We start from the raw sequence: 22,905 nt of genomic DNA on the forward strand, positions 1-22,905 counted from the left end.
GCGAGGAGGTTGGGGGGGAGACAGCGCACGCGAAGACGGACGCAGTGCCGCACGCGTACAGCTGGATGGACAGGGACGCCTTCTCCACGGCTGTCGGAGGATGTACATTTTCGACACCGCGCAAGTTTGTCACTGAAAGAAAACCCAGCAGCTGAACTCGGTGTGCGCACACGCCTCTGAGTGTCAAACACAGCACGCGACATCTCTGTTTTTAAATGAGTTCCTCTTGAGATTTGCGTTCGCCGCCGGTCCATTTAGCTACTGGTGAGCTGTGAGCAGACGCAGAACATCATGATGGAGTCTATCTTGGACAGTTTGACAGCGGAGAAACTCTATCCGTCCGGAGGAAGCAACCTGTTGGACCTGGAGGAGCTCAGCGATGGAGATTTCCTCACTAATGTGGTGAGTTCTCTCGTATATATAAATTAGCCGGACTTTCTGTAGCCTCTCATTGCTGTCACAAGTGTGAGTGCACAGAGAGCACGTTCATTAGCGCAAAGTATCCAGCTCCTGCTGTAACTCTCTGCTGGAAGTCAGCCTGTCTGCATTTTAAGTGCCTCAAATCAAACGCACATCTGCCTGTTCCGCCCGGAGCCGGACCTCGGGAGGGCGGTGTAGTCAGATCCTGACTGACATCCGGGGCTCGTGCGTAAGAGTGTGGCTGATAATTTGAACCAGTGTGTGTGTGTGTGTGTGTGTGTGTGTGTGTGTGTGTGTGTGTGTGTGTGTGTCTGTGAGAAACTGGGAGCGACAACACAAGCTGGCGAGTTACTCGTTAACTTGTGTGTGTGCAGGTGTTGCAGTCCTCAGCAGCACACCTGATTGTCAATGCTGAATGGTGTGTGTGTGTGTGAGTGCGTGCGTGTGACGGGGCATGCCCAGAACTGTATCTGGCTCTTGCACAGCTGGTGTGTGTGTGTGTGTGTGTGTGTGTGTGTGTGTGTGTGTGTGTGTGTGTGTGTCAGACTGTTAATTGAAAAGTGTTCAGCAAATGCATTGGCCACATTGTTCCTAATTAGGTTTCAGTTAACTCTTGAGTGTTTGTCATAATTTAACCATTGTTATGATTAAGACATTTTTCTTGATTAACTCCTAGTTAGCTTATGAAATAAGAAATGCCTTGATTGCTGTAACTCAAGCCTTGTTTAAGTCAATCAACTGATTATTTGTCTTGCAGAGAATTGTCAACTCCTGTGATAAAAGATGCAATATGAGAGAGTGAATGGGAAGAAATGACAAATTTGATGTTATGTATAGGACATGTATGTGTTTTGATGCAGATATGTCTACTTAAGTTAGCATGCTAACTAACGTCCTGTCTCATAATACCACTTCGCACCTCATGAGGCGATAGCATTCATTTGCTCCATGCCAGTGTTCCCTGCTGGGTTCCTCCCACCTTGGGCCTGAATATCTCCTCCCCCTGTTAGCATACAACATCCGCACTCCCATGGTGCGCCAAGCTCCCATTCAGAACGCTAACCCATAAGCTATCTGAGCGAACCAGCTAACAGCAGCTACATAGTTTTGAAGAATGACTTCAACAGGTTGCCATTTCTCACAGATTACAGATTTCTCACCACAAAATGGCATAATTTCACTTTCCCCGCTTCTCGAATACTTACTGCGGATACCCTGATTAAATCTTTTTACCCCGCTCAGTGCTTCTGCGCAGCAATCACACACGCTATTCTCGTGCAGATAACAGTGCTGTAAAAAATCTCCTGAGATGACATATTTGAGATGTAGGGTACATACACAGTTCAACTGTTGCATGAAGCACCAGCAGACAATAAAAGCTCTGCATCCTCTCAGCTGCCTTTATCACCACCTTACTTCACCAGTCCTCTCAATATCCTTAGCCAAAAACAGCAGGTTAAGGGGGATAACAGCTGTGTGTCGTCTCCAGTAACACCTGAGACAAAGCAGTTTTCTTTCAGGGGGAGGAAGGGCCGTGGCTGTAATGGACAACAGGATGTGGCAGAGTAGAGTCAAGCTGTTTATCAATACAGTAATGGCCTTTTTAGTTGAACAAATAAAAGGATAGGAAACACAAGTACATGAAATTATGTACATGACATTATTCTAGGCAAATAAGCTGTTGTTTTCTCTTGCCCTGTTTAATCAGGAGGACTGTACATGGTCAAATGTAATTGTGATCAGTGAGCACTGGCACCTGACCCTAATGTCTGACAATGTATTCCTCCTCCTCCCACCCTTTTCCCAAGTGAACTGCTGGTGTGCCGTGCTACTTTACCTACAAAATGCCAAAAGAACACTGCTGTGCCGTCTGTGCTCGCCAGGCTTGACCAAGCTCTGCTCTCTTAATTCTCAGAAGCGGGTTGGACAGGCTGCCGCAAAGTTCAATGTAAATGTTCCAATATCAATGTGAGCAGGACTCTTACTTTGTTTCAGTTCCATTACGAACTGTCTCTTTTTTTTTCAGTCTGTGTCATTCCCCCTCTTCTGTCTTGAAACGAGGCAGGTTATTTGAAGCAGACCTTTATTCTAGTCAGTGAGTCAGCCGAGCAGTCTGCTTGTGGTTTACACCCCCCTTTCCTTGTTCTAAATAAAGTAGTCCACTCTGCTGTGAAGCCACTAGGCTGGGCTGTACCACTGAGGACATGGGAAAGGACAGTTCAGTTGATTAGCTGCACCCCAGACTGGTACACTTTATGCAGTTTTTAGAGCAGTGAATGGGCCTAATTTCGATCCTTGCTCAGTCTATAATTTGCAGTTGTGTTGTATGCACAGGTGCTGATGATGCGTCAGAAGCCTCCTTCTCTCAATCATGAAGTGTGAGAACTACAGAACAGTCAGCGTCATCGTGGTTATCTGTGAATTCATCCTTTTCTTTTTAGGTTCATGATGTGTTTGAGGGAGGGTACGGCCTGTTACTGCTAGTTTTAAATCAATGCAGTTCACATTTTAACACCAAGTGCCCAGGTTGTGTAAGTAGCAAATGTACCTGCGTCCAACTGTGTGCCCCTGGGAGTGTTGGTCTTCAAGTGAGGTGTGGTCGGGTGCATTGCTGGCACACTGTTATCTTGAGGCAGCAGGAAGTGACTGTGCCATGGACCAACAAAAAGCTGGTCTAAAGTCAATGGCGCAGTCTGTTTCCTGCTATTTAAATTTATTCAGACGTTAAGGTGCAGGTTCACAACTCTCACAGTCATGTCACTGTAAGAAATATCGTGGAACTTTTAATAAGCTAAGCTAAAAGCCGAGGAAAAAACTCTCCGGAGAAAACAGAATTAAACTTTAAGCTTCTGTTATAAATATTATTGGACAGGTTTGGACAGGTTTTATTAGGACGGCTGCTTCACGCCAAACCGTTTCACCGTATGAATTTGGGCTGTGTGTGTGAGCTTTTGATGTGTGGAACAACACAGAACATAATTAACATGAAATACTAATCTTTCGATCCTGTCAGCGAGTCAGGAGTTTAGAATAATCACTGAAGTTTATGCCACTGTTCCTTGTTGGCAAATGCACGCGATATGGGAGTAATAGGAGGATCCCTGCAGATGTCATCAATATTATCCTCTTTAAAGACGTATTTCCCCCTCCTGCGTCCTACAAGCTATGAATCAGAATGATAATTTTTATGACCCCCATCGCCTGATCCACAGATTGACTATGCACCAGATGGATAGATAGATGGACAGATAGATAGATAAAAAAGTTATATACAATTATAGTTATTACAATTATTTACTGTCTTTATATATGGCCAGCAATAATCTATAAAAATCTAATGTTACTGCCAAAATGAGCCTTATCCAAGCGGTGATGAAGTCTTTACTCAGATCTTTGTCAGATTCATTTTTTTTCTGTTTCACTCTTAATCCACAATGATGATGTATTTTTTCAGTTTAAACCAGCAAAAAAAAAATATATAGCAAGGTTTGTTCAGAAACATGTACCAATTTTTAGATCAAGCAGGACAGAGGTACATTAGCATTAATTTGGATTCACGGGTAATATCTGTAAACTGATATCTGCACATGAATGCATAAAAGATATAGGCAAGGGTTAGACAAGATCTTTGCTATTGGAAGCCTTCTGGTTTCCGTTTGTAGCTTGCAGTCAGGACCAATCATGCATGCAAAACGGGAAAAACACTGAAATGCAATCTCAGAACTTTAAAAAAGAATTGATCCGCAAACTGCATTTGGGTAGTTTTCTGGCACTGTGCGGTGTCAGACTTAATGTTATGCCAACCAACTGAACCAGTATTGTGAAGAGAGCTAGAAGCAGGTGGTTAGTTAGCAAGAGACTTAGATAGTCACTTAGCTCAGTGCCACAGGGTGGTCTCCATATGTTTTGTTGTGATCTACTAGAGTTAAGAGTTATGCACTGCACACATAGTTGTCTATGCAATAACTTTATGCAATAAAATACAGTGTCACTAGAATGAAAAAAATAAAACCTAAGAATTTAAACAGCCTTATAGGAAAGCCTTTTGACTGAAACAAGTCTTTAAAAGTGATTTAAAAGAGGACACTGATGTAGCCAGCCATAGTTCATAAGGCAGGATTTGTAAAACATTTGCAGGGATGTGCTCTGCAAACGGTCCAAGTTTCCGCACTTAAAATGTAGCAACAAGCAAAGAAATAAAAAGACATGTGTCACAGTGATTGTGACGGATTGTGGTGATTCACAATCATCCATCATTCCTCATTATATTCCTCACATGCGACAACTAGTGGTAACATTTAATATTAGGGCCTGGCTTAAAGACTTTCACCAATAGTAATAGTAATCTGTACACAGTGTGCGAAAGAGGATGTCTTGGCCTGGATATGTGTTATCTGGATGTCAGCTGGCCACACTGGAAGCCTTAAATTATTGGCCACTCCCCCCAGTGGCTAAATAATCATGATGATCAGATGATAGCAGATGGGATCCATGAGTGTATGTAGGGCCGCCTGATTATATAAAATCCAATATTGAATCTCAATAGACTCTATTTTTTATCTCCACAAACTTGACTTAGCAGCTGCTAAATGCTCCAAAACTTCATCCATCTGCCATTTAATGCTTGGCAAGTAGTGTGGGTTAATCCAAGCTTTTTTGCTGAAATGTTCCACTGCATTTGCAAAATGATGGCCATGAGAGCAGTGCGACTGAACCAAAATAATAGTTGTGGAATAAAACAAATAAATAATAAAAGTTGTGGACCGTAATACCAAAATAAGGAGGTTACAAAAAGTGTGAATTTAGAGCTGAGAGAAACTGTATTAACTCATCACCGTTAATGACACTATAGTGCACCTAGACATTTAATCTATTGTTAATATTGAAGTAATTATCACTGCAGGCAATGGGGCGGCTGTAGCTCAAGAGCTAAAGCCAGTGGTCCAGCAATTGTATGGTCACTGACTTGAGTCTCCGGCTCCACTAGCTGCATATCAAAGTGTCCTTGAGCAAGATACTGAACCCCAAACTGCTCCTAATTAGATGTTGGCACCTGCATGGCAGCCTCCGCCATCACTATATGAATGTTTGTGTGAATGGGTTAATGTGACAAGTATTGGAAAGTGCTTTGAGTCATTAGTAGACTGGAAAAGCACTATAGTAATGCAAGTCCAGTTCCCATTTAATGTTTTGAAAAGAGTGGAATAGAGAAAGTGAGTCTGGTGCATGCCTACTTTGCCCATTCAGAGAGAGCTACTGTTCATAAGGTGTGTTTCAAGTTGCAGCACAGCATAGATTCATACGCTTCCTGCTTTGTATTGCAGTGGGAAAGACTTAGTGTAGATAAGAAATTGAATATTTGAAATTGTTTCAATACTTGTTTTTCACGGTGTCAATACTGACATCGGCTTTGCTTCTCTCGCTCTCCCTCCTCGCCAACAGCGAGTTGACGCACACCGCTGCAGTGTTCACACAGGCCCACCTCCTCTGAATCTTCTGACTATGATCAGAAGTAAATGAACTTTAATGCCATTGTGCTTAACAAACAGTACACAAGCAGTGTCATATTTTGATGAAAATAAAAAATGTTACCCCGTTTTGTCTCAAGAGTATCGCCCCCCCCTGATGCCACAGATGAGTGGGATTGAATGTAGGGTTTATGATGACTGTAGATCACAATTTCCTAAATCCAAAGTTGCTGTCTTAAATTTTGTCCAATTGATCTTTATTTTTCTGTGGATCGACGTATTGATTTATTGATTAATTGTTGCAGCTCTAGATCAAACTTGAATGAAAGGTGAAAGGTTTTAAGTGTTAAAGAGGGAATAAAGTTGTCAGGGAATGTTTGCTCCAGTTGGGACTGGTTTCCTCCTGCAACATGTTTGATAAATAGAGGCCAACTGGACTTGATTATGTGCAAAAGTGTACCAGACAAATACATTGGCAACTGCAAAGGTAACTATGGTAAATACAGTCACTATGTTGACATTTTAAAAGCTGTCCATTGTAATCAGTTCATCGTGGAAGTTAGATGGCTCCAGTATTTTTCCAGGCCAATGACCCCCAAAGTCCCGTTTTTTTGACCATAGTGAGCACTCCGTACCATGCTCAAGCACAGTAGACTTGCTTGGCTCTGGCACGGTTGGAAGAGATGTGCTTTGGCACACTATGGTTGTTCATGCACAAGCACAATACACAATTCAGACAAGAGGTAACCGTGCTCAGGCCCAGTTGGGGCTGCAGCAGTCTGAGTGCAGGCCAGTTTAGGACTGGGGAGGAGGGACAATCTTGCATCGGCACGGCACGGAGCAAGTGGGCCAAGTGTGAGTGCGCCCTTACACACATGCACAAATTGAGGTCAAGCAAAGGACAGAGTCAGTTCAAGTTGTGAGTTGTTCTCTATTTATTCCATTTGATTATTTTCTTCTATGTTCTAGTTATCGTTTGTGAAAAATTGGACTCGAGAGAAAAAAAACTCTAGATATTTGGACAACAGAGCCTTTCACTGATAAACTTACACATACACCTTTTGTCCTATATCCATGTAATGTTTTCCTCCACATTTATAATATATTCAAATTGTTCTCCTCCTTCTTATATTTTCTCTGTCCATATTCTAAATGTCTCTATGCTTTTTTACTCCATTCTACTCATTCTATTCTACCCTCCATTCAGACCCTGCACTCCAGCTTTTAAAAGACTCGCCCATCTCATTTGCATGCTTGTTGTGGATTGGCTGCCGAGCAGCCAGATGGAATGTGAGCAGGCATGCAGCAGTGTGTGGTGTGTGTGTCTGTGTGTGTGTGTGTGTGTGTGTGTGTGTGTGTGTGTGTGTTTGACTGTGAAGGAAAAATACTCATCTCCAGTTTTACTGAGAACTATAGCTGTCTTCACTTTTGTCTCAACACACAAACACACACACACACACACACACACACACACACACACACACACACACACGATGCCTCTCACTCTCAAAGATTGTTCAAGTGAAGCCAAACACAGCCAAGCCACTGCAGCCACCCACCACCACATGAAGCCAAATACAGTGGAGAACATTGCCATTTTCTTATCTGCGGTAGGCAGGATTGTAGCAACTGCAATTTTATTTTACACTGCAATAAAACCTCCATCTCAGCCGCTCATTTAGTCTTTTTTTTTCATTGTTACATTAAATGTCTTATGTAACACCAGTCAGTTAGAAAGTCTTCAAATGGACTGGTATCACTTCACCTGCTTTACGATTACTATAAATGAAAAGCTTAGACGTTTTACACATTTAACCTACATGACTATACTGTAGCTAACAATTATTCTCACTTTTGATTAATATGTAGGTTATTTTTTCATCAATAATTTTGTCCATGGAATAGTGAAAAATATGTTAAGAATTTCCCATGACCCAAGAGCTGCTGTTTTGTCCAGCAACTGTCTAAAACCAAAAGTTACTCAGTTCATCATGTGTGACAAAGAGAAGAGTCAAACCCTTTTACAAGTGAGAAGCTGCAACCAGCAATGTTTGGCAACTCTGCTTGTCTATTAGTTAATAATACAAATATTTGCAGGTACATTTCTGCCACTTAATTAATTTAACAACCATTGCTGCTCTACTCTAATAATTTCACAGTCCACCCAAACTATTTTAGATGATACAAGGTATTGGGGATCTTTTCAGAAACTGTAATGGAATGGGCATCTTCAATATCTCGCCATTCACATATCCTACAAAGGCGAAGCAAAGCAGGTCTTCTGGCTCAGGCATGTTATTTGTACTTCCATTATAATGTCAGTTTGTAATGCTAGCACAAGTGGCTAATGGCAATTCCAGGTCTAACTTCAATTTGTCATTATGTGCATCACACACATCAATGCTGTCAATCTTCCTGTGCATTCACATCTTACCAATAACATAAAACTAATAGCTATCATAATAAGAAATAATGAAATGTAGACACTGTTAGGCTCCTGATGAGGAGGAGGAATCCATCGCTTCTGATGGTGTAGGGGTTAACGTTATCCCATTAAGTGTGGGATTGTGATTTAGATAACTTTATTGTTCATCATGTGTGACAAAAGCATTTTGTTTTCACATGTGGCTAGAAACCATCACAACAGAGACACAAAAACCCATTTGTGGGAGCAGATCAGACAAATTGTCTTCACGCAAGCTTCACCCGGGTAGCTTTAGCACTGATTCTCAAGATTCACTCTCGTTAACCAACACATTTAAAAAACAAATATACATTTGAGTAGTTATTACAGCATTTGAATGATATTTGAAATTCGTTCCAGGAGCCCGAATTTACATACTATGTAGTCCCCCTGTGGCGTCGTGGTTTGGCCTGCATACATGAACTGTGACTATCCTAGTCATGATTCCTGCAAACTTGTAAAAAAAACATGTGTATCATGGCAGTCTTGAGTTCCAATGATTTCTACTGCTCTCATTTTTCTGTGATGGAATGAGAGGAAGACATACTACTTTGTCACAGAAATATTCATGCAGCTTGGTTTGATAATGAATTTATTATAGGTCTTCTATTTTCTAGCCTGATTTAGCCATTCATTTATCACTTTTGATGTTTGTTTGTGATCATTGTCCTGTTGGAATACCCAAGAGCCAATCCTCTGGCTGTTGATTTGAGGTCTTCCTGAAGAATTTGGAGACTTTCCTTGTTCTTCATTATTTTATTCACTTTCTTTAGAGCACCAGTTCCACTGGCAGCAAAACACCCCCACAGCGTAATGCTACCACCACAATACTTGACAGTAGTTATGGTGTTCTTGTGGTTAAAGGTTTCATCTTCTCGCCTCCAAACATAATGTTGGTCATTGTGGCCAAATTCTTTGTTTCATCTGACTGCAGAGTTTTTCTCCAGATGTTTTTTTTCTTTGTCCATGTGATCAGCAGCAAACTTCGGTCGAGCTTTGAGGTGCTGCGTCTGGAACAAGGGCTTGTGTCTTGCATGGCAGCCTCTCAGCCCATGGTGATGGAAAACACACTTGACTGTGGACACTGACACCTGTCTTCCAGCAGCTTTCAACTCGTTACAGAGATGCTTTTTTGTTTTGTGACTCTTAACCATCCTGACCTGTAACTGCTTTGAAATGGCTCAAAATGACATTCCTGACTTGTTTAAATGCATAATGTACTTTTGCAGATCAGTGCTGAGCTGGTTAGACTTTCCCATCATAGTGTTTGTGGCTGAGTCTAATGGGTATATCAAACAAGCCCTACTAAATCGGGCCCAGAAGCCCATTATCAATCAGAATCACTCAGAAGAAATTAATTGGCCATGCTACAAAGTAACTTTCATCTTTCATTTATTATTATTCTCATAATGACTGCAGTGAAGAGCTCTATGATAGAGATTTTCAGTGCAGTCATTATGAGACGTGAAAAATATTTTCAGGTCATTATGAGACTATGGCAGAGCAAATTAGACTTTGGTAGGATGCCAGAATCTAGTTAATTAATGGGATACACTGTATCTGCTGATCATAACATATTTTTTTATTTCAACATAATATGGTTTTCTTTTTCTTACATGCATAACAATTTAATTAGTAAAGACACAAGTTAACATCAACATTTTTCCGGTGTATTTTCCCTTTGGCCTGTAAATTATGTTCTGAACAGTTTACAGAGGTTTTCACCGCAAGCTTATCGCAGTGATTTTCTTTATCACTGCATCAGGGCAACTAAACACTCATAGTAGTCTGCCAGCGCGTGATTAATTAGCTGTATGATGTTAACCAGGTTGACAGGAATGACTGCTGTAGCTGATCAACAGAGAAGCAGTTTGGCTCCAATTCATAGAACTTTACATGCAGACCCACGTTGGTAATGTGGGCTTTACTGCTTGTTTCACCTGAACCAGTAAGGCATCCAAATTAAAGGCAAAGAGAGAGATATGTTGAGACTCAACACTGTTAATTACAGGCATAACAGAGTCACTCTCTGCTTTTATAATTACTCCTTGCAACTGTCGTTCCCAGCTCCTTCCCTGTGTGGTTTACATGTCAGCCCCATCCCCCCTAATGACACACCACCACTGAAATAAGCTATAAAAACTGTCAACTGCTTTTTAACACAGTTTTCCTGCCCAGTGCGATTCTTTTCCCAGCAGAGAGGGTTCAGGTAATGAAAGGTCCAGACCTCTGTTGCTGTGTTCACACCGACTGCAGCTGTTCCATCATCAGCAGTCTGACACTGAACCTCTCTGGGCTCATTAGACTTCCTGTCCTAATAACAACAATAACAGCTTCTACTGTATCTTTCTGTCTATGTTTCAAAGCTGTCCTATAGAGTTGTTTCGCAGTCAGTAATGAAACAGTGACATTTACTATTGATTGATGTCTGGTGTTCTGTGATTCACAGAGGTTGAGAATTTAACTGTGGTGGCTGGTGTAACATTGTGTGACAGTGTGACATTTGCTGGGGGCGTTGTCTGACGGCGCGTTATGTGATAGAACATAGCATGTGATGCGCAAGTTTAATTGAACCATTCAAACAGAGGTTTATGAATAACTCTTTTTGGCCTCTAAGACGCTGGCCTTTTACAGTTTATGATGTCTAGGTTTTTCAGTTCAGGGATGCACTAATGGTGGCAATATTAGCTAGCATCATCAGCGTCAGCTAGTGCACAAACTGGCAACCACTTGAGGGGGCAGATGATTTTGATTTGAGCAATAGTGTTGTAACGTGAATACAATGGAAGGAGGGCGATGCAATGCCACATTTAGTGACTAAATGTTATCAATAACACCTTGAAACTGCGCTGTGCCTCTATTACCCCTCAAACTGTATTGCAAGTAGGTTCACTACATTGCTACAACTAGTGGAACTAAATACAGAAAGTTCAGCACTGAAAATATGGCTCAATATAAACTAAAGGTCTGCTGGAACTACACAATTTCGGTTAAATTCTTCATAGTAAAACATGTGCACTGCTAGAAGACAGCAACATAAAAGCTTACACAGCTGATTTAATGCAGCCACTAAAGCTAATTTTAAGTTAAATTGTCTTAATAATGCCTCTGCTTCCCCTCCCTCCTTGCACATCTCCAAATTTGAGTTTCACCCACTTTTTCCCCAATTGAGAAACTGTTCACTGTTTATTTTTGAGTAGCTCAGTTTAAATGTGACACATTCCCCAATGGAGCAGAGTTAAAGGGTAAGTGCCATGATAATATAAAGGGACAACATTTAGTGCAGCTCTGTCAGTATTACTTATTATTTATGTGGAGGATTCATTTATGAATGCATGAGTAGTTCACTTGTGTGTGAAAGAAAAAGTGTATGCATACACTTTGTTGAGCAGTCGTATTGAGCTCCTTGAGCCTTGAGATAATGTTCAAATGCAAATATGGTTCCTTGAGTAAATATGATATCTCTTGATTGCTTTACATCTCTATTAGTGCACCTCTGGTTGTGCAGGCACCACCCTGCACATATGAGATCCACCCTACAACCAGAGACACCAGTTCTGCAGCCAACAAGACATTCGTTCCATTGGATATTTTTATTTAATTGTCAAATAATAATAATAGTCTTTTGTTTTCCAGCTGAGCTAATCTCTGTTTAGTTATGATTATTAAAATTTACTTAATTCATCACAAGTTCAACAGAACAGATATTGTGTTACCCGTTAACAGCGAAGCCAAACAGAGTAATTTTCTTCCTGCAGTGAGCAAATGTGATCTGAGTCTGAAGGTGTTTCCACACAACAGCAGGAAGGATAAAAAGTCGGTAACCTTATTGAGGTGTTGGACATTTAAAAGAAGTAATTATAATGTATAATTCCCTGTAGAGCTGCAACAATGTATGTATTAATGGACTATTTTCAGCTTTCAGCTTAATATGAACTATTATTAACAATGACCTGAATATCTTTAGGTAAAAAAACAACAATTGAGGATGTCATCTTGGAAATAGAGAAGTACTGATCAACATTTTACTATTAACTATTCAACTATTCAATTAATCAAGAAAGTAATGGACATCATCATAAATCATGGTAATAATTATATATTGCAGCCTTTATCTTGCAACACAGTATGACCATAGCTTGTTTTGAAGACACATTTTTGATTAATGACCACCTTTAGTACTTTCTTAATACTGCTTCACAATTAAAAACCACCCTGTCTTAAACCAGCTGAATGCTTTGAATGTTTAGCAGCAACTGTAGTAAATGTTTTATTTTGCATTGGCAGTCACTTTATGCAGTTCTAATACAACATTAGGAGAGTGAACAATGATGTTGGTATGAGTGAGATCAAATTAAGAACAGTAACACTAGATTTCACTGAGAATGGGTTTGACTTCATGATTTTCATCTTGTGCTATTTTTAAGTAGGATATTTTTTCCCCCAAAATAAACACAGTTCAGAGTTGAGATTCAAAACATCAGCCTTCATCATGTGCTCCTGTTTTTTTACCCACCATATGTCCACCCTCTGTGTGAGTGTGTGTGTGTGTGTGCTTACTTCACATGCTTTTACTAGACAGCTGCATGTGTCCCACAGACACCCTTGACCTCCCGTCACAAAAGCAGACACAGAACTTGCAGTATTTCAAAATAAGCAAAACCTACAGTGTACACATTAACAGTGATTCCCAGGACTCATGCATTCAGTGTACTCTAGTAAAATCCTTCAACTGTTTCAGCCTGTTGAAATAAATTGTCCTCAATGCATTTCAACTACAGTGATGGATGCTGCTCTGAGCGTTAAAGCTTTGATGTGCGCATTAAATGTAAAAAAGCCAAGCAAATAAATGCCAAACACACCTTTTCTGGCAAGTCCAATCCCATTTGTTAATGTTTGGGTGTAAGTACCACCTGACAGCCCTAATTCAGGGAAAGATAGTCCCTCTGAAATGTTTGAAAAAATGTTCCAACTTGCCTCTTGACTTTTGCATAATATTATAGAACCATGCACTAAAATGTTTGAAACCATTTACACTCTTTTACATGATAAAGCTCCATAGAGCTGATAGGAGTGTTGGTTTGTCCCTACACGCCCCTCTCTACCATTCCTTCATTGTTATTTTTAAAAAGTTGTGGAGTTAGTGCATGTGCATGTGTTATCCTGTTTTTGAGCTTAAAAACACTTGAAGTTAATTTCCAGCAATAAAACATGTAAACCGATTACAGTATTTGTCATTAATAAAAAGTTATTTCTGTCACTGTCAGCCTCAAAGCAGAAATCCGTGCAGTTGATTGGTTCCATCAAATCCATCTGTGTGTGTGTGTGTGTGTGTGTGTGTGTGTGTGTGTGCGTGCGTGTGCATGCTTTTTTACTGCCTTGTGCATGTTTTCTCAAGACAGGGTGACTCATATTGTGTGTTTGTGTAAACCAGTGAAATCAGAGCACCATGATGTTCCAGGCTTCCAGAACATCGTCTCTCAGCTCAGTGACTCATTTATCCTGACTGAGGATGAATCCATTACCCTCTTTTCCACTGCTCAAAAATCAAAGATCAGGCTTTTGTGTGCAAAGGGAATGGGTATGATCAGCATTTACACCCGGCTCAATTGACTGTGCAGTAGGTTTTATCACCCCGGCTCGGCTCAGCTTTGATCTTATCATAAGACCCCGGTGAACACGCTCAATTCCGCTGTGTCGGTGGTGACGTGTAAATTAGGAGAATTTGGGGATGTGGTCTATTCAAGCGTGTTTTATTACTGGACACATCATCATTCTTATGAAAGCTGCTCAGTGTTGTTTTGAAGCCAAAAAGCTTGACTACCCAGGTATGAAAATATGAAATAATTGATCCACTGTTTTACAGCCGCTGCTTTCACAATGGGCCTATTTGGGTCTGTTTTCTAAACTGGTACCTGAACTGTTCACTCACATTCACTTATTATTACACCCACAAATGCAGACTGTAGTAGTGGAGTGCAGTTCAGGTCACATCTTTCTTTCTGAACCTGACTGAGTCAGACAGAGGAGTAAAAGAGTCTGACCCGTACTCGACAGGAGTTCATTTTTTTATGTCTGAACTTGAGCTGGACACAGTTCATGTAAGCTGGAACACGGAGTTTGTGTTATCCTTTCATGAAGTTATTGCAATAGGTACAGTTTGCCAAGCCCGTAATATAGAACTACACAACGCCACCAAGAGCAACTGATGAAACACATTGTCCCATATTACATGAAATCTCCTTGGGCTCTATTTTATGCTTTGTGTCATTGCCAGTTTCATTACATTTTCACACCCAGCACCCATGTTATGTAAATAGAAAATGTATTTTACTTTGCGCTACTGGGAGTGATGGTCTTGAAATGAGGTGTGGTCAGGCACTCTCATGATGGATTGCTATCTTGAGGCTGCAAAAAGCGACAGCGCCATAGACCAACAAAAAGCTGGTCTGAAGTCAAAGGTGCAGTCTGTGTCCTGCTATTTAAAGAGCACATTATTCAGACAGTAGGATGCGCCTACACAGGCAGGTTCACACCGTGCATACACTCTGATTTTATGATTGGAGAGGCTGTTTTCCATTATTTTAAAAACTGTAATGCACGGTCATGTAACATAAATCGTGCCACATTTATGCAGGAAAAAGCTGTAGTCTCAAACTCTCCAAAGGAAACAAACTATGTAACTGTATGCATCTGTGAGTGACCTGTGTGTAAAAGCACACAGAACAAAAGCATGACATAGTCACTGATCCTGAAATGCATTTGTAAGTGTAGAGATACACAAATCATTTCTGCTGCTGGATGGATCGATTCAGGTACCGTCATTAAGATTTTCCTCATTAAGGGCGTATTTTTCCCCTCTCATCCCACCTGCTTTTGATCAGAGTGAAGACTTTTTATAACCAGTCCTGATCCACGGACTGAGAATTGCGCACAAACAGAGGGACGCAGCAGCACTCCTCCTCCTCCTCCTCCTCCTCAAATATGTGTATTTTTTTATATGCAGTCAAACAGTTGATGGTAGGGCAGATGATTGTGAAATGGTGGGGCAGAGGGTCCAACAGCTGACGACCACATCCCTGTCGCTCAATAAAGATGAGTGCCACTGTTAAATGTGTGCCAGGTGCTGGCGCACTTGGCTCTTAAAGGGCAATGGGAGCTCTTACTCGGAATGGTTCATTTATGTTCTGCCAAAAACATACCCATGACGAGTCTCAGTTCCACCCCTTAGATCGTGAGCCTCACTTAGCACCCAATGAATAGCTAAGTGTACTGGGACACACCCTAAACACACTAGCGCCCTTTAGACCAAGCACCATAGACCATCGTTTTTTTTTCCACTTTTCGGATAATCCAATGGGTTTTGTTTTAGAAGTAGTAGGAGAATTTTCACCCCCACAAAGGTAAAATAAGTTACAGTTTACCTGACAAATTGAAATTCACCATATTTTGTAAATAACAGGTAAGAGTGATGATACAAAGTCGGTGTTACACCAGTCTTTATCTAGTCATTTTAGGTGGTGACTGACAAACTGTTAAAGAATACAGAATTCCCATAAAAACATTATTTTGCTGAATAAAATAACTGTTTCTGTCTCTGTGTTTCTCTTCATGTTTTCCAGCCTTTCTCAGGTGACCAGATGGACGACTTCAGCAGTGAATTATTCAGCAGTTTCTTTGACGACCACCTATTAGAGCGACCCCTATTGGCTGAGAGACCTTCACTTTTACACATGGACATAGACAGCAGCCCAGGTCAGCTCCTCTTTAATTCTGAATTGAACGGAATGAATATATTAAAACACCTGGCACTGCAGTTAATGTAAATACACCAGGTGTTAGATCGTGGGGGCCATTCCTTCCTCTAATTACAATTCTCCAGAGTTCCGAGCTATTGCATGTTAAGATTACGTCAATAACTGATGTTGGGTAGTAGACTCTTCCACAAACCTTTGCCTCCAAGATGTTAGCTTGTAGACCCGAAAGGTTTTCAGCTGAGAGTGACATTTAGATGACATTTTCATTGACTCATCTCAGCAGCAAGTTGCTCCACTCCCCAGCTAATGTTTGTGTAGAAAAGACCCCCTTGCCATTATTTGGTTTCAGTCAAAAGCCACGACTCTGCAGGAAGACCAACTGCATGAAGTTTTGCCTATCCCCGTCAGAGTTATTCTTCCGCAGGTTCTATCTATTAATGCTGGCAGAGAGATCAAAAAGCAGCACTACTTGACATGGCACACATCATTTGAGACAAATTGGTGTCACTGTCAGGGAAGAATAATAATGAATAATAATAGTATTTCAAAATTGTAACTCATTACATAAATTTTGAAGCTGAGTTAACCCATGCCCAAGACTCTGCAATAAAAGTCTCAAATATAAAGACCACCTACAACAGTATAAAGATGCCCTCTCCTGTGCCAGATCCACACACTACTCTCAACTCATACAGTCTGGCCCTGGAAACACCAAAGAACTATTCTCAACAATAAAGCAACTCTTTAACCCTCTGCACGGTGGTTCCCAATCTTCCACAATCAACAAATGCACCTCCTTTCTGTCATTCTTCCAAACAACAGTAGACACCATCTACAACAACCTGGCCACTCCTTTATCTGTCACCCCTCATTTACCCCCCTTTAACCTGCCAGCCCTTGTCTCAGTTCTCCTCAGGCTCCCCGACAGACCTCTCTGACCTCAGGCTTGGAATTAAAGCATCCACCTGCCTCAGGTTGAGTCCTGTTCACATTTGAACCAATCCCAGTGTTGATACCTGGAATTTGATACCGGTACCCAGCGGCACTTTCTACACTCTCTGTAATGAAAAAAAATAATAAATCAGTTCCAACCAGTTGAATCATTCACTTCAAAAGACAACCTATCATGACTCATATTTCTAATTACAATGCACATCACGTCTTTAAGTTGTATTTTAGAAGCATCTTGCCGTATTGCATATACATCCGTAAAATAAAACACCTTGCTAACTGATAAATGTGGCTGTTACTGCTCATCAACCTAGTGCTATAAGAATGAATATAATAGAAAATGCTTAGATTTATATGTACTGCCCTCTCCTTGCACACAACACCCGTAGAGGTGGCTGTATTTTAAACTGATTGGGAATTTTGAGTTTCTGTTTTGATCCTTGAGCTTGTAGTGGCTCAGTGTTTAAACTACAGTGGCAGATTGAGTTAATTATGTGAAGTAGCACTTAAACGTTTGTTTCCAGAACATACAAAATACTGTATATGCTCGTAAATGTGAGCATCTATATCATTAGTATGTCAATTAAAATGTTTGTAAAATATTTGAACCGCAGTAGCTGACCACGTTAGCCAACCCCTGTTAACGTGAGTGCTTGTTAGATAAATTCACATACTGTTGGTTTCATACCGACTTTTTGGACATACTAAAAAATATACTGCGGCTTAGTTTTGGGGAGATGTCGCACTCTCTCTTTCACTATAATGGTACTGTGGAACTACCGAAGACCTGTAAACACACCTTCATGTGAACAACAGGTTGAGTAACCCCTTATAGTGTCAGATCAGACGCAAAGAACATTTCTGCATTGCGTTACTCGCACAAGTTAAATTGTGGGATTACTCATTTTTATTAGTGTAACACGCATGACACCCAGCTCGGTGAATTTTACTATCTGGAGCTGGATCTGGATGATTGCAGTTGCCAGCACTCCTGAGGCTGGCCGTTGTCTAGTTCTCAGCTGCGGAACAGCTGTCTGTCTCTGGTGAGTGGCAGTTTCTTAATAGCTGTGTTAAAATCAGTTAATATGAAGTGTGACCAGAAATTAGAAGAGATTTTGCTTTGATCTGACTGCAGTAAATGGATCAATAAGATGCAGAAATAACAACATCTTAGTGCCACCTTGTAAAAAGCCTGAATTAATGCTTTGTCAGCTGTGACGGCTAGACAACAAGCAAAACAACTTTCAAAATGCTTGTTCCCTCACTGGAGTTTGAAACGATCAGGGCTATGAAGTGATGAGACATGTTGCCATAACTTCCCAGGTAGCCCAACTTCCTCACTCACTTTCCTCCGCACCAGCTCCTTTTTCACCCTGTTACGATATGAGTAGATGTGTTATTGTACAGCTCTGGGTGTCCTCAAACGGCCATGAATAGTGATCATTATCCTCTCCTCCACTGTTCTTTTAACGTTCAACATTTCCTGCACAACTGCTTCATAATCAAAGCTTTTAAATTACCAAATAATGGGGGGGCTTATATTGTTAAGAAGTTATAAGATATGAAAAGTGTTTGGAACTGAATTAGTAGAGTATTTTCACAGGAAACGCAACATTTTTTAGTTACTCACTGGAATTGTGCAGCAGTGATATCAACTCATGCACCATTTGCTAAATGTTGTGGCTCTCTCTGTAACACCCTGAATGCCAGAATAAATCTGTATGGAACATTTACACAATGGACACTTTGTTTGTTATGTTATGTTTCCAGTGTCTAAAAATGTGTTTTGGAATCTCACAGATATTCAAGCAGAGCACAGCTACTCACTGAGTGAAGACTCTGCCCCTCAGAGCCCAGCTCTCTCAATCAAAATGGATCAAGAGTCTGGTAGGTCATCCTGTCCATTCAACGGCTTCACTAGATTTTATATTCATTTATTCTTTGCTATCTGACTGTGCACCTCCCGAAAAAAGAAGTACGGCCAAGCAAAACGCTGCTACTGATGTTTAGCCTGGTTCTTTGCCACATTAGCTGTCTACTTGGCTCAATTTTCTGTCTTGTACAATATTTTCATACAGCCTCACCCTGTGTGCTGTCTATCAGTTAGACGGCTAAATCCACTTTCTTTTATAATATGCGACATAATTGACCCCTTCAGTTCAGGCCAAAAATCTTGCTCTCATTTATCTGAATGACTCTTGGCATCTTCAAATATGGATGCATTGCAGATGTTTTTGATTTCACTGTTTGAAAATGAAGGTTTATGCCATGTCAATAGCTGCTGACAAGATTTACGTTGAATTATAGATACATGTAGAAATAAAAAAAAAAATGCATTTTATTAGAAATCTTATGTTTTTCTATTATTGAAAGAGCATTTCAAGCCAACATCAAAAATATTCATTGTTCCTTTTGCCTAGTGTTTGTAACCATCTAGATTTTTGGGCTGTTTAGTTTTGAAGACACTGGCCACAGTGATGTCTGCCTTCTCTCCAGTATAATGGAAGTAGATGACACTTGGCTTGTAGTGCTCCAAGCTCCAAGCAATCAAAAAATACATGTAAAAACTCAATAGTAATGTCTCTTCTAACAAATCATGACCTCATCGTGACATACTGGGTTGTCACAAACACGAGCCTCTCATCCATCAGTAGATACATGCCTCCCTCTGTGCAGTGTCATTCACGTAAAGGAAAAATGGATCCTCCATGAAACTGCTAACAATAAGGTCTGTCAGTCTGTGGTTATCTTGATTAATTGGGAATGCTATTTTGGAAAAGAGACATTGCTACTGAGTTTTTCAAATGTAATTGAGAAGGAAGACATCTTTACAGCGATATCTCCAGAGGCAAATCACACCAAAACAATCCAGATGGATAAATAGCATCATAGGTAATAAAATATGTGTTTTTGATTTTACAGGGAACTGTCCCTTTAAGTAGAATGGGACACAACCAAACTTTGCTAGCCCTTTTAAGCAGAGGGCAGGAGCCAGCATTTCTCTGGTACTGATTGGTCTGTTGAATATTATAAAGTCTTATATGTAAGAGGTGTCTGTAAGAGCAAGTGTCTGCTGTAGTATTATATTAAAACACAGAGTCTCAGATTTTGCTATGCCATCCTCTCTCCTTCTGGCTAATCTTCCTCACTCTCTCCTCTCGTCTTCTTTGTTTTTTGTCTCTGCCTGTCTTCCTCTGTCTCCGGCTGTACCTGTCTTCCTCATTCTGTCTGTCTGCTCTCCGTTTGTCCTGGGGATCCTGCTATCTGAGCAGCAGGATCCCAGTCTGAGCAGTTTTCCACCAGCTAAGCCCTGCCCACCTAACACACACACACACACACACACACACACACACACACACACACACACACACACACTCACACACTCGCGCTCTCTCTCTCTATCTCTCGCTCTCTCTTTCACACACACACAGACACACACACAAACACACACACAGCACTATGACTAGCATATGGTTTTGACTCTTCAGCTTTAGCCCAAGTCAGTGGAAACTCTCTTTCTTCTGTCAGGTTCTCTCTCTACCCCCACCACCCCCCATAACTCATGTTTTCTATCTTTCTCTCCTTCTCTCTCTCTCTCTCTGTCGCTGTAATCCAATTAAATCCACTTTATTGCTTTAAATTTCTTCTTTCCTGTCTTGCCAAATTCCACATTGAACAATGAAAAGTCTAGCAACCATTAAAAAAACAACTGTCGGGCTTGTTTGTTGTTTTCATTTCAGTGCTGTGAACTACAATTTATTTATATCATTTTTTGCTCTTAAAATAAGATTAAGTCACTGCAGTCAATCTAACAGCAACAGTTCATCCTAACATGTATGCTGTTGTTAGAGGGTTGAAATTCAAACATTCTAACAACAGCATTAAAAGGCTAAAATAACATATTAAGCCATTAAGCATCAGCTGAATATACAGTATCACCTAATAACCTAAACAGTTACACGACTTTCATTCCATAGGAGTTCACATTATATCACCTTTTCTTGTTCATTTACAATATGCCAGATGACAAAAGGGTTTTACTGCATGTCTGTTTGCATTGTTGCTTTTTGAAGTGTTGTCATTGTGGTTTTAACTGTCCCTGGTCTACATGTATAACAATGGGATGAACTCCTGCACTTGATGCCCCACCTGTTGAATGCTGCTCCTCACTCTGATCTGGGTATCATGCTGTCTGATTGAGCCAAAATGGCAGCTGCTCTGCTCAGTATTTTGGGTGGAGAAGAGAAAGAAACTGATCCAGTCATACAGTATCACCCTGATAATTGCATTTCAGGGTTGGCCTTGAAAGTATATACTGTAGCTGCAAACGCTGTGTCACACCATTGATGCAATTTAGAGACTGGAAAAAATATACACTTACAAACTAATGTGGAAAAGCCAGTGGATGCAAGAGTTGTATAAAAATACTGGGATCTCAGTTACTCAGCCCTAATCTCCAGGGAAGCATAGTGCAGGCTCAAAAGGTCCTTCTGCACACTGCACTTTGTGAATGTTCACACGCCTTCAGCATCCAGTGAGGTCAGCTCAATAAGAGCTGCGGCTTGTTTGTCTTGATGAGTCAGGTTAATCAACCATCTGGGGATTTCAGAAGTTGTTGACCTTTCAGAAAGCCAGTATATTCTAAATGAACAAACTTGTTGATCATAGTTCTCTTGGAATGCAACATAGATGGCATTTTAAGTTCCTTCCCAAGTACAGTTGTTAATTATTTATAAAAGCATTATTAATAACTGGTCAATTTATAGTCGATTAAGCTTTAGTTAATAGTTATTTCACTGGTAATACACAATGCTTTTCTTTATAAGCCATTTATTTAGCAAATATCAAGGTTTACAACCATCAGCTGCAACTTTATAGATTAACTACCCAGTACTGATAACCATATCCAAGGTATAATAAACATTACAACTTTGCAATATGCAATGATTTAATAATGTTATTAAAGTAAAGTAATGTAAGCACTTAAATAACAATTACATACTAACTGTAAAACACAGGAAGTTAGTTAAAACAAGGGCAATGGGGGGCCTATGGGGGAGATGGTGCCTATGCTATGCAAGCCCAGATAGCACAAATGCTATCTGCACTTCTATTGTGTTGACATTAGCAAACATCAACAGTACAGTTTAATCAACATTTCGTAATTGCAGAGCGTATGGAGGTCATCTTTAGCCAATTTGAATATGTTGCTTACAACATTTGTTCATTTGTTTTTTAATGATACTCAGTAGCAAGATTTTCACTTTCCTGGCACCTTTTCTTTCTTCTCATTCACCTCTCTCTTTCTCGCTTATATTGTGGTAGGCAGCAGTTCTTGTTGCTCTTACTCAGATGAAGCTGTGTATTTTACTGCACCTACTACTGTGCTTCTCCATCTATTGCGTTTATAGTCTTGCTGTCCCGCTGAGATCAAACACAGTCACCACCTCTATTCCGCTGAAAGCCCTTTTGGTCGTTAACCATTGCTCTATCATAGGATTTATGATCTGGGTTTACAAGCCACACAGGCAGACCCTCTTTTATTAATAGCATCCAAAGAGATTCCATATAGTAGTTAAAAAGGGGATCCGGTTTTTCTGTAACCACAGCATCTTTTACATTTATATTATACTGCACAAAATACAAAATGATGTGTTTAAAAGGATGTGAAACCCCCTGAGCATACTTAAGAGTCTATTTCTTGAATGTAACACACAAAATATAAATCACCCAGAAGGATGGCAGCTTTGTTGCTGTCCTGTCAAGCTCTGGTGTTGATTAATCATTAAATCATTCATCACCTCATACCATTATTTTTATGAACATCAATTCTGGTAATACAAGG

The 22,905-nt window shown here is 40.4% G+C and overlaps 1 protein-coding gene across 2 annotated transcripts in view; it reads left to right on the top strand.

The window, feature by feature from the left end:
- Positions 1 to 27: 27 nt before the first annotated feature.
- The window catches only part of creb3l1 (cAMP responsive element binding protein 3-like 1), a 42,167-nt gene continuing 19,289 nt past the window's right edge, over positions 28 to 22,905 (top strand). Inside the window, exons 1-3 of one of the 2 annotated variants that reach the window (XM_037091826.1) lie at positions 28 to 402; positions 15,975 to 16,107; positions 18,861 to 18,947. In XM_037091826.1, coding sequence (XP_036947721.1) covers positions 292 to 402; positions 15,975 to 16,107; positions 18,861 to 18,947 — 331 coding nt within the window. In that variant the 5' untranslated portion in view covers positions 28 to 291. The remainder of the gene's footprint in view (positions 403 to 15,974; positions 16,108 to 18,860; positions 18,948 to 22,905) is intronic. The other variant, XM_037091827.1, reaches the window with a different exon arrangement.

The sequence above is a fragment of the Acanthopagrus latus genome, chromosome 24 (genome assembly GCF_904848185.1).
Source record: "Acanthopagrus latus isolate v.2019 chromosome 24, fAcaLat1.1, whole genome shotgun sequence".
NCBI classification, from domain to species: domain Eukaryota; kingdom Metazoa; phylum Chordata; class Actinopteri; order Spariformes; family Sparidae; genus Acanthopagrus; species Acanthopagrus latus.